Source organism: Lampris incognitus, chromosome 14, assembly GCF_029633865.1.
Source record: "Lampris incognitus isolate fLamInc1 chromosome 14, fLamInc1.hap2, whole genome shotgun sequence".
Taxonomy (NCBI): Eukaryota; Metazoa; Chordata; class Actinopteri; order Lampriformes; family Lampridae; genus Lampris; species Lampris incognitus.
This window is the reverse complement of record NC_079224.1, coordinates 19,553,564-19,565,834: the sequence shown is the minus strand read 5'-3', so window position 1 is coordinate 19,565,834 and position 12,271 is coordinate 19,553,564. Positions and strand designations below refer to the sequence as shown.

Here is a 12,271-nt window from a genome sequence, read left to right as displayed (position 1 = left end):
CTATTCCGTTGCCACAGGGATTCGAATCAGCGGTCCCCGTGTTACCTCTGGCTTGGTCGGGCGTCCCTACAGACACAATTGGCCTTGTCTGCAGGTGGGAAGCCGGATGTGGGTATGTGTCCTGGTTGCTGCACTAGTGCCTCCTCTGGTCGGTTGGGGCACCTGTTTGAGGGGGGGGGGATTAGCGTGATCCTCCCATGCGCTATGTCACCCTGGGGAAACTCCTCACTGTCAGGTGAAAAGAAGTGGCTGGCGACTCCACATGTATCGGAGGAGACGTGGTAGTCTGCAGTCCTCCCTGGATAGGCAGAGGGGGTGGAGCAGTGACCGGGATGGCTCGGAAGAGTGGGGTAATTGGCCGGATACAAATGAAGAGAAAAAGGGGGGGGATCCCCCCCCCAAAAGAAATTGAGTGTTGAAGGTTTGTCTCGTCGCCAAACTGCATGCTAGTATTCGAAGGTTTCTGAAGGGGCAGCACATGTCTGATTTCCTGATTTCCAGAAATCAATTCACTCTCAAACCGAAGCAAAATCAAGCGGGGCCCAAAGCAACCAGACCATCTGAAGCCAAACGTAAGCTAACACGTTAACAAGACAGGACAGCATCTGCAAACAGGACTCACAGCTTTAATAAAAAAAATTTTTTTAAAAAGAGCAGCACATCTCCACCACATCCTTGATCTCAAAATAATCTGAAACAGTTAGCATGGATACGAAGACAGGAAGAAATTCTTGTTTCTGGGTCAATCAAAATGGGAAGATTTTGTCTGTAATCATAGGGCTTGTGTAGCCATTTATTGCAACCATGCATAAATCGAAATGTAGTGGCAACAGGGAGGTTTGGGTCTGGGTTTAGCCTTTTCCAGAGTCAGTTACTTGCACAGGATTTGCACTACACACTGACCAAAGGGAAGTATTTCTACATTCAACACTGGCATGCCACCTCGTCTGGCTTAAAGGTGCATGGAAGAGGAGTCGTTCTGCAGCGAGACAATTATACGAAACACATCAAGGCTTCGCCAGAACTATTTTTCCAAAGAAAAGCAACGAGTGTTGACTGGTATGGCTTTTCTTCCACAGTCACCAGCCCTCAACCTCACTAGTGGTCGGAGGAAGCATTTGAAAAAAGGAAAAAGTTAAACGCGCTGTAACATTATGACACAACTTTTGCAATGCTCTCAAAGAGTGCTGGAATAATTTGAATAATTTAGATCCTGTACAAACTTGCAGAATGACGGCAAAACAGACTACAGTACAGGCTACAGTTTGGCCTGTAATTAAGACAAATTGTGGACACTAAATATTGAGAAATGTTGGGTTTTCTGTTCATATTAGCAAAACGTTTTGACGTGTCTTATCAAAAATGATGTAATGTTATTTCAGATATATCAGCTGTGTAATGGATAGTGTTACTTTTGGATGAATGCTGAAAACAGATCTTTGGAGTTGACTCGGACTTGTTGACCCCACTTGCACTTCATATACTTTCCTTTCCAAAATGTGCAAAAGGCTTTTTATATCCATGTTTTCTATTTATTGTTTTTGCTTTATCGTATTGTTTAATTTCTCTTTTCAATTTCTGCTGCAGTGTACCACTGCAAATGAGACCTTGGTCTCAGATGGGGGATTTCTTTGTAACAAATAAAGGTTTCAGTTCCTTTTACTATTTCAGCATGTGTCTTAAAATGAGCAAATCACTTGGGACAGGGGACAAACTCCTCCCTGCGTGTGCAGGAATCTAACGAGTCATGCAGAGATCCCCCAGGTGCACATAGGTTGGCTGGTTGCTTGACTGAACACAACACATTCAGCAGCACCAGCAGCTGTGTGTCTGCAGCCTGGAGGGCACAATGTGATCAAACAGGCATGTAAACAATGTCATCTGTGATTGTTGGGTTATTTTAGAAGAACATGTGTTGTGTGAATTTACCCTGATTGTACGTTTTTGTGGCTGCTCGGCTCCTCTGTGTGGAATTTGCATGTCCTCCCTTGTGCTTTGGGTGGGTTTCCTCTGGGTAATCTGGTTCCCCCCCAGTCTGAAGAAATGCATATTAGGTGATGCGGAGTTTCAAAATTACCAGTATGCTTGAATGGTGTGTGTGTGTGTGTGTGTGTGTGTGTGTGTGTGTGTGTGTGTGTGTGTGTGTGTGTGTGTGTGTGTGTGCCTTCTGACCAGTGCTTCTGACTCCAACCCCCCCACCCCCACCCCCCAGCCCTGAATTGGATGAGGCGGGTACAGATAATGGGTGGATATTCTCTATCAAACGAGGTAGACATTAGCTATACCTACCCTATGTCGCTAAATAGATCGATTGTATAAGCCAGGGGGTTTCCCAATCTATTCCACGTCTTGACCCAACTGTGCAGATACTTTTTGGCCCGGGACCCACCAGATATTTTGTGCAATAAAATAAGTAATAAGTTGTCATTACTTGTCAAGAAGCGAGATAATTAACAATCCTCTCTGTATTGTTCCTCAATGCAGTATTCCCCTTTTGAGTCTTCAGTCATGGTCATGCTAATCACCAGTGGAAACAGACAAGGCATGTCGACATTAAACATTATTTTAGTGATACTTTAGAATATAATGAAATCATCGCATTCATAGAAAACTGAATCAGTTCATCGGAACACAAAGTTTATTGGGGAAAAAAAAGTTTCATTGTAAATGTTGTTAATGGTCACGGCAATTTGCACATGAAACTGATCGTTGTTTCGGTCGTTACGCCCCTGTATTGTTTATAAGGGTGGGGATACTTGCAGTCAGTTGAGACTGAAGAGGTCACTTAGACGAGTGATGAAACCTTTCTCTCTCAATAAACGTTGTGTCCAGATGAACTGATTCAACTTGCTGTGATTCCCTTACCCGGATTACTGAGCATGCATCAAGACACATAACTGCATTGTTTGCAATGACTCAAAAGATATGAAAATGTTTTTTTACTTCCTTTTTTTTAAAAACTTTTTAAACTTTTTAATTTTCCCGGTCGCTACACCAGCGCCTCCTCTGGTTGGTCGGGGCGCCTGTTCGGTGTGTGTTTCAGAGAAGGCATGTGGTAGTCTGCAGCCCTCCCTGGAATGGCAGAGGGGATGGAGCAGCGACCGGGACGGCTCGGAAGAGTGGGGTAATTGGCTAAGTACAATTGGGGAGAAAAGGGGGGGAAATCCCAAAAAAAAGGAAAATAATACATATATATATATAAACATGGTTATTCTTAACTAAAAGCTTAACTTGAAAATTTGACTATTTTGTCTAATGGGTCCCCACCCATTTTTACATGGGTGGGGACTGTTTGAGCTGATGGGACCTGATGTTACACATGGTTTGTAGCACTAGCTGTAAGGAGGGATGGACAAGTCAGGGAAATTCCAGAGTTCAGCTTTATAGGAAATCCCAAAAAGAAGAACAAGCTGAACGGAGGTCCATATAAAAGGTCATTTATATGTCAGCAATACAGGATTATGCAGGATTGAAAAGACAAGAACAGAACAGAGAAAAAAACAACTTCATAAAGGGTTGCATTTTGTGTACAGACCAGTAACACTCATAGGTAAAACACACAGTTGCTGATGTCATCATCATTAGTACACATGCTGGGGCTGGTTATGCATCAAACCTTCCATAGAAAAGGACAATGACCGAGTCCAGTTGAGTTGATCACAGAAAAACTATCCATACATTATGTCTTTTGCATATATCTATAACTAAAATTATTTGCATTCAATAAACAGCAGGGGTTCAGCCATGGCAAAACACAGCAAGGTTCAGACCGAGCTTCAACCTGAAAGTTAATGGTTGGAAAATTACCAGCATTGCACTTCACGAGGACTCCGTAAAAAAAAAAAGCATCGTTGACTGATAATGAAACCACTATCTGCCACATCAGTTTCCCTGACAGCATATGCTCTTACCAAATATGTTTGTATGCGAAGTGAAAGATTTCAGGGACTGGTTTTGCAGGTTGTATGCAACAGTCTTATTCAACAAATTTGGAAGCTCCAGTTTTTCGAGCACCGCGATGAGGACTGTTTACGGTTGAACAGGTGACTGGGCATATCCGTTTTTGACTTTGTGCACAGTTTCTACTTGATATGTGTCATATTTCTTCAAGAAGTGATAGTACTCCAACGGCACTTGAGGAATTCGAGGAAACAGAAGCTTGGATACCCTGAAAAACACACATATACACACACACACACACACACACACACACACACACACACAATGAGCTGTGACCAAGAATCCAGTTGTGCATCGAGGACATACAGTACAATAAAAGTATGAAATTTAATTTTTCATATTTGTTTTTCACTGATAGTGGAACAACAGGAAGCAGTTGTTCCTCAAAATGTCTCGGTGTCTTATTTTATATTAGCCCTGGCTTAGCTGTGAAAAAGACACATGGGTGGGGTCTGTCACTTGACTGAGGAGGCTTATTGAGAATAGTAAATTGCCACCGTCTAAAAGTCTCTTCCTGCATTTTTTTTCTTGTTACATAACTTCTGATATTTTTTAGATTTGAGCTTCACCATCTCTGTTTTTGTCTTTGAAAGCCAACAGAATTTAAAAAGATGTGAAAAAGCTCTTACAGAATTGGAAAAAAAATGACAGAGGGGAAAAGAGGCATTGAAAGTATGTTTATATGTATGCATATATGAGAGAGAGCGAGAGAGAGAGCGAGAGAGAGAGAGAGAGAGAGTGTACCTCTGATGCCTGATCAGCAGTAGGACAGCCAGGAGGATCATGGGTATTCCAAGTGAAATACTGACGATCACCATATTGTTGAATTTATAGGGTGACTCAGACGGGGCCATTGCTGATCCATATGCGCACACATACACATACACAAACACAAACACAAATAGTGATAACCTTATCGAGTTTCTTAAAAATCATAAACTGCTAATTTCTTGCTTCCAAAAATAATAAACCAGTGGATTAGGATGATACCAGTTGGGCGCTAGCATTTGGTTGAAGCAATGTTTCAAGCCAGCACTCACTAATAGTGTGACTCCAGTTACTCCACTGCTGAGATCCAAGGCAACTTTCGGACTTCTTCGCCCTTATCTTCACGCTGTAGGTGCGAGTTGGGTCTATGTTTGGCTCGGTATAATTCAAACACCCTTTTGGATGCTTGAGTCCATCCTGATGTTGACAGTATGGAACAGAATAGAATGCAAATCAAATTAGAGGTACAACTCATGAATGGGCAACACGATTTACAAAAACCAAAAGACTAGATTTAACAGAGGCGACACTAGCCGATAAATGTGCTTATAAATGGGCGACTGGTAAAAATGACACACAGGTGAAACGACAGATACTGCATCTGTACCTGACCACTGATGTCAAGCTGGTAGTCAAAGCAGTCCGTGTTGTTGGATGAACGACTGCGAGGGATACTCCAGCTCACCAACAGAGCTCCTTCTTGGACCACCACAGAGATGTTAGAGGGTGGAGGCAAGACCTCTAAGTAAAACACACACACATGCACAAACATACACACAAATTTGATAAAACAAATATCTGATACAACCATCATTCACTGAAGCACGTCCCAACAAATACTCGATGCCACTGAAGGGCATTTGTACAATTAACTTGTCCTGAACAGACAATGGCAACACTGCTCGTCGTGTGGTTTTACCTATGTGACTTGGTTGGTGTTTGAAAGTGTAGATTGTCCATACATCAGGCTGAGACACATTCACGTAGAGGATTACAGACACAGATCGCAGGAAAAAATCAACTGTATTCTGGCACAGAATCTCCAACGTAGGTAACCAACCTAGCTCTGACAATCTGGCCTCCTTAGACACATAAAAGTCGACTCTTTTGTCGCCATCACAAACACTGAGAAGGCACAGAGAGAGAGAGAGAGAGAGAGAGAGAGAGAGAGAGAGAGAGAGAGAGAGAGAGAGAGAGAGAGAGAGAGAGAGAGAGAGAGAGAGAGAGAGAGAGAGAGAGAGAGAGAGAGAGAGAGAGAGAGAGAGAGAGAGAGAGAGAGATATTTTAGACTCTGACATCTTTAAGGTTTTCTCTTTCAGGCAACAGTGATAAAAAAGAAAAACTAGTACCAGTGGCTCCTGAGCTTACATGACAGAGGCAGAGAGCTGACTATCCATTGGGAAAGATTTGAATGGCCAGGAGCAGTTGACAATATTTGTTGGATAGAGGACGCAGGTTTTACTCTGCACTACACCATTGTTGTCGACGTAATCATCATCCAGCACCATCTGTCCTGATGAATTTCTGCAATACCTTTCCACCCAATGCTGAAAATGAACAAAAGACAGATAAACATTAAGAGATAGAAAAAGAGAGATGCATTCTTGAGGTATTTTGTAAATTCATGTTGGCTGTGAATATTCCTGTGTGAAAATGAATCGCAGAGCTAAAAGACATTGGTCATGATCCTCACCTCTGAACTCCTCAGGTCATCGTCCTGACAGAGATCTGAGATGGGAAGAAATAGATAGAGAAAACCCATGGACTGCGTTGTAGCACAAAAGGGGAACACAAGAAAGTCTGATGGGAGACATTATCACCGTGGATGTGCAAAAATATTTGTGCACACAAACACATCCACTTTACATGGATTGAAAGCTGCAATTTATAATTTATAAAGCTACAATCCTAAATATTGCTTCTTCTTTTTTTTACTGACACCTTTGGTGATACTTGTAATCTCATTGTTGTTTGATGACTCCAAATCCCAAAGATCCATTTGACCAAAAAAAAAAAAACAAAAAAAACTAGAAGAGTGTACTCAGTAGAGTGTAGATCCCCGGCAGGCATATCTCCCCTTCTCTGGTGCTCAGACTTGGGTGAAAAACCAGCTGAGCTGGCACTCAGTTGCGGTATAAAACAGGTTTTTCAAAGGTTTTTAATCACCTCAGCCATGACAGATCCTTGATCATACAGTCATCATACAGACCGCCTTCACCATTGGGCAGGGTCTGTGGCAGTTCCGCGTCATGCCATTCGGGCTCTGCAACGCACTGGCTACATTCGATGGAGAGGGCGCTGATGGATATACCCCATTGTGTCATGTACCTCAACGACCTGCTGGTACACACCAACAACTTCGATGGAGCCCTGTCGAACCTGCGTGAGGTCCTTGCCGCCATCTGTCGGGCCGAACTGTGGCTGAACCCTGTCAAGTGTCACCTGCTGAAGAGGGAGACAAAGTTCTTGGGCCACATAGTGAGTGAGTGTGGCATAGCCACCGATCCAGCTAAGGTGGCTGCCATCCGAGACTGGCAAACTCCTGCTAACATCGGTGATATGCAAAGTTTTCTTGGTCTGGCGTCATAGTACCTGTCATTTCGTCAGGGACTGCGCCACCATTGCCAGTCCACTCCACCACTTGACTGACAAGGGCCAGCCATTTGACTGGGACAACGCCTGTGCTGCAGCCTTCACCTGACTCAAGGCGGCTCTCATTGAAGCCTCAGTCTTGGCCTACCCCATTGCCCAAAAATGCTTCATTTTGGACACTGATGCCAATAATGTGGGGATCGGAGCTGTCCTCCCCCAGCAAGGAAGAAATGGGGAGCACGCTGTGGCCTACTTTAGTCGTACTCTGAGTCAGGCAGAAAATAACTACTGCATCACTTGACGCAAGCTGCGGGCAGTAGTTCTGGCAGTACACTTCCGGCCATATTTGCACAGCAGCCACTTCTTCATCCACACCAACCACGCCTCATTTACCTGGCTCCTGAACTTTAAGCACCCTGAGGGCCAGGTGGCCCGATGGCTGGAGGCCCTTCAAGGGTATGACTTTGAAATCCAGCATCAGGCTGGGAGACATCATGGCAATGCCGACGTGCTCTCCTGGCACCTCTGTGCGGCATTGGAGGGCCACTACTGCTAGCAGCAAGAGGAGTGGGGCCAGATGACACCAATGGTGGCAGTCATCCAGACCACTAGCAATGAGGAGAGGTGGTTCCCATTGACCATGCAGCAACTGAGGCAGCAGCAGGAAGCAGATGTGAACCTGGCACTGGTGAGGGCCTGGCTGGAGATGGGATGACAACCTGAGTGGACAGAGGTGTCAGCACTGGGGCCTGAGGTAAAGGCCTACCACCCTCAATGGGGCAACTTTGAGCTCCACAGCAGGTTGATGTACCAGAGGTGGCAAGCTCCCGGATGAGGGAGTGACCTCTTGCAGCTATTGGTGCCCCGTGTGCTCTGTCCTCAGGTTCTCCAGATCGTCCATGGCTTGGTGCGGGCAGGACACTATGGGAACGCCAAGACCCTCGACTGCCCCCAGGGACAGTTCTACTGGCCTGGCTGTTGATGAGACATGGAGCTGCACATGCACTGCCGTGCCTCCTGCACTGCCCAGAAGAGACTGAGCAAGCACTCACACGCTCCACTGCAGCAGTACTTGGTGGGGGCCCCAATGGAGCAAGTAGAGGTGGACATCCTTGGATGTTTCTCCATCACTGACTCCAGCAACCGCTACATCCTCGTGGCTATGGACTACTTCACAAAGTGGCCAAAGGCGTATGCAGTGCTGGATTAGAGCACCACCACGACAGTGGAGAGGCTGGTGGAAGAGATGTTCGCCTGCTTCAGAGTCCCACAGTCACAAGGGATGGAACTTTGGGTCCCAGGTCTTCAGTGAGGTCTGCCAGCGGCTGGGGGTGGAAAAGACGAGGACAACACCACTCTGTCCTCAAAGTGACGGGCTGGTGGAACAGTTCAACCGCACCCCGGCCACCCAGCTTGCCATCCTCACCAGCCAACACCAGCGGGACTGGGACTGCCGCCTGCCCCTGGTCATGTGGTCCTCCTACTGGACTGCTGTCCAGGAGTCCAGCCAGTGCACGCCTGCTGCCCTCATGTTTTGGAGGGAACTCTGGACACCGGTGGACTTGGTGTTTGGGGCACTGCCTGAGCCTGAGATTGGCGGGAGTAAAGAAATAGACTAACTCCGGGGACTGAATGATCACCTGCAAGTGGTGCACGACTACACCCGTCAGGCCCAGGTCAACTCTGGGGTACGGCAGAAGAGGGCCCATGACACATGGTGCCTTGGGCAGGCCTTCATGTGAGGGGACAAGGTATAGGTGTATTGTCCTGTTCACAAGAAGGGGATTTCCCCCAAGCTTCTCAGCCACTGGCAGAGGCCTGGCGAGATCGTGGGCCAGCTGTCTGAGGTGGTGTACCAGGCGCGGATGCCCAGCCAGGGGTGCATGGTTGTGCTGCACCTGGACAGACTCTCCCCATACAGCCCCCTTGCTCCACCTGTTGTTGGGGCCAGGGGTGACAGTAGCACCCCATGCGCCGATCAGTGCTTTCCCCCCCCAGTTGCGCTTCCTGTGAACCCCAAGCAGCCTGTTTGCCAGCGACAGCGCCCTTGACATTTGAGGGACTATGTATTGGGTGACGGGGTCGTCGAGCACAACTTACCCTTCGGGTGGGAGCTATGTAGCAACCGGAGAGGGCGGTCGCTCTGACTATCGGCAGTTCTGCGCTGGGGAGCATAAGGTATTCTGGGACTGTTAACGTTCATGTTCAAATTGTTGTTTTAGTTCATGTTTTGGTTATTGTTGTGTTGTTTGTTTGGGGGTTCAACTCGGATTGGGTAGACGACCATTTTATTGACTGACTGACTGTAGGACCGTGACTAAGACTGATGTTTTTAATAGTGACGTCGGGGGGGAAACCATATTTCGGCAGCCATTTTCCGGGGCAAAAATAAAAGAGCGCTCCCGGGGTCGTGCGGTGTATGGGACAGGGGAGCTGCCATTCAAACGAGATCCCCCCTCTTGTCTCCTTCTCTCACGCCAGCTCGCCACAATATTAATTTTTGATTCTAATAAAATAGTTTTTATTAACAAGTTGCGATGCGCTAAGGCGTGTGCAATTACGACCACTAGCCTCAGTCATGCCCCCATGTGTCTGTGCGCGCTCGTCTGAGAGGTTGTGTCCTTCCGAGTAGAGCGGAGAGTCGTCTTCAGTGTTTGACAAATATTAGGTAAATTATTGATGACAAAACACATGAAGAATTGCATTGATTGAATAGACGGGACATCCTCATTTAGACGGGCTTCTTCGGAAAACACCGGTGGCAGCAACTTGACGAACACGCAGCAGATATTAAAAAGTCCACTGAAAGCGCTGCATACGTCACACGGCGAATCAATGAATTATCTTTATTTACGTTGCACATTTTACAGCAGAGACATCTCTAAGACGCATTACAAACACTCACTACAGGCTATGCCTCAGCCTCACACTGTAATTTTACAGTTTAAATCTCCTGGAACGCTTTAGTTTTTGCTATTGACCAATTAAAACCAACACATAGGCTAGAAGATAAAACGGGACTGAAAACGTGCTCCCCCTTAAAATAATCTTGTTTATTTTCTTTGGATAAGAGTGCATTTGTTTTTCGTACGACATTAACCATCATTGTGGCACGTCTTGATAAACCTTAAAGTGAAGGTGTCAGTAAATAAGTAATAAATTAGGTCTAATTATTCTTAACTACAGAAGTTCTGATCAGTCAGGAATAGGCTTGATTTTAAATATTGATAGCTATTTACAGACTGTGTGGGATGAAACGCACACGAAGCCCAATTCTCCTTTACAATAACTCGCTACATGTTTACAATCGGGTAGGCAAACTCATTAAAATGTGCAATAATTAAGATCAGTGTATGTGATGGACTTGGCATTAGAATGTGCGAGAGGCTTTTACAGCCAAAATTTTTCTCAGGAGTTTTTGTTGGGGGGGGGGGGGGCAAGCCCACAGACACCCAAACTGGCTACTTTTTCCAACTGGCGGGCCACTTCACGTCCTTGTGGAGAGCCTTGGTAGTACGCTAGCAGAGCTAGACACACTGTAACGGTTTGGGTCCGCGTGTCTCAGCTGAGGCGGTGGAAGACGAAGGCAAAACTCACGTCCACACAAGTGCTGGGATTTCACAAATTTGCTCGTCGTTTATTGACGACACATCAACCTCACCAAGCCTGGTTGTACGGCTACTATTTTATCATACATAAACAAAAGAGAGGCCACACGTAACCTAAACGTTACTGTTGGGCTGAGAGGCAAAATAAACAGGAGCTCGGCAACGCCCGAGCGGACGTTGCTCAACTGATTCAAGGCGGAAACAAAGACGTGGTCAAATGACGTCACTCCTAGGCGAGACAGTACGTCCCTGTCTTAAAGGTATATTTCACAATTTCGACTGTTTCTCTCTCTCACACACACACACACACACGCCATGTCACCCTACACTGTGGGGACCTCTCGTTGACTACCGTCGTTCCCTAGCCCTTAACCATCATAACCACATAGCTAACCTTAACCTTAACCATAGACCCTTTTCCAAATGTCACCACCAAGGTAAGTGGCTTCAGGTTTTTCTATGTTAATGGGGACATTTGGCCCCCATTAGCATAGAAAAACCTGGTACATGAACACGCGCGCGCGACCAAATGCATAGAGTCACTAGTAGCTGTGTGGTTGGGGTATTAATTTCGATTTTATTGATTCTGACGCGGGATCCTGTTCCGTTTATCTAATCCGGTTCTTTTTTTAATCCCAAATTCCAATAAACCAAAATGTTTCCTAAAGCAAAATCGTTGCCACCAGTATGATGCTCGGGGTTTAAGACCATGGTCATCTTCCTGACGTATCAGTTTGTTATATCGCTGTTTTCTTGAGTGAAACTTAGCCACACATTTTAAGCATCCAGTCCTTCGTGTCACAGTTTACATGGTGGACTGACACACGATGTAAGGTGTTCATGCAGCAGGTCCTGGCAAGTGACTAAAACTTTTAATGCTCAATGCATTTCACCAGTTTTACAAATGTGACTGATAATTTGCTTTCTATGCCAGTCATATAAAGTAGTAAAAAATAAATAAATTTATCAATCAAGACAGTTCATTTTCAGGATTGTAGCTTTAAGGTGTCAGTAGTCACTTACCACTTTGTAAGCTCTTGTGGGCCCATAGAACCAGAACAGTGAGCCAGAATATATGGGGGGAAGGAGAAGGCTTCATAACCAGCCTAAGAGGCAAGTATATACTGCATTCAAATGGAGAGACATGCAGATATACACAAACACACACATGCTACCCCCGCCCCCTAGCGTGCGCGCGCGCACGCACGCACACACACACACACACACACACACACAAATCAAAAATAGTTGGATTGTGACACCTCATTATAAGAGATTGTATCAGGGAACTCTTAGGACACCCTGTAGTTACTGTAAAGTCCTGATGGCTGACACATTTCCTG

General features: G+C 45.7%; 1 protein-coding gene across 1 annotated transcript; it reads right to left on the bottom strand.

The window, feature by feature from the left end:
• Nucleotides 1-3,362: 3,362 nt before the first annotated feature.
• On the bottom strand, nucleotides 3,363-12,020 carry LOC130124247 (uncharacterized). The gene is made up of 8 exons (XM_056293702.1): nucleotides 11,952-12,020; nucleotides 6,422-6,456; nucleotides 6,097-6,275; nucleotides 5,648-5,853; nucleotides 5,336-5,469; nucleotides 5,001-5,145; nucleotides 4,705-4,816; nucleotides 3,363-4,168 (listed from the first exon to the last, which is right to left on the bottom strand). The coding sequence occupies exons 3-8, from the start codon at nucleotides 6,234-6,236 to the stop codon at nucleotides 4,030-4,032; spliced, it is 876 nt and encodes a 291-aa protein (XP_056149677.1). The 5' UTR covers nucleotides 6,237-6,275; nucleotides 6,422-6,456; nucleotides 11,952-12,020; the 3' UTR covers nucleotides 3,363-4,029.
• Nucleotides 12,021-12,271: the final 251 nt, after the last annotated feature.

What these genes read in the sequence shown, in the direction of transcription:
- LOC130124247 (XM_056293702.1), bottom strand. Translation starts at nt 6,236, where the DNA reads ATGGTGCTGGATGATGATTACGTCGACAACAATGGTGTAGTGCAGAGT. An exon ending in ACACCAACCAAGTCACATAG is followed by an intron (nt 5,470 to 5,647) that starts GTAAAACCACAC and finishes TGTTTTACTTAG; the next exon opens with AGGTCTTGCCTCCACCCTCT. An exon ending in TAACTGGAGTCACACTATTA is followed by an intron (nt 4,817 to 5,000) that starts GTGAGTGCTGGC and finishes CATATGGATCAG; the next exon opens with CAATGGCCCCGTCTGAGTCA.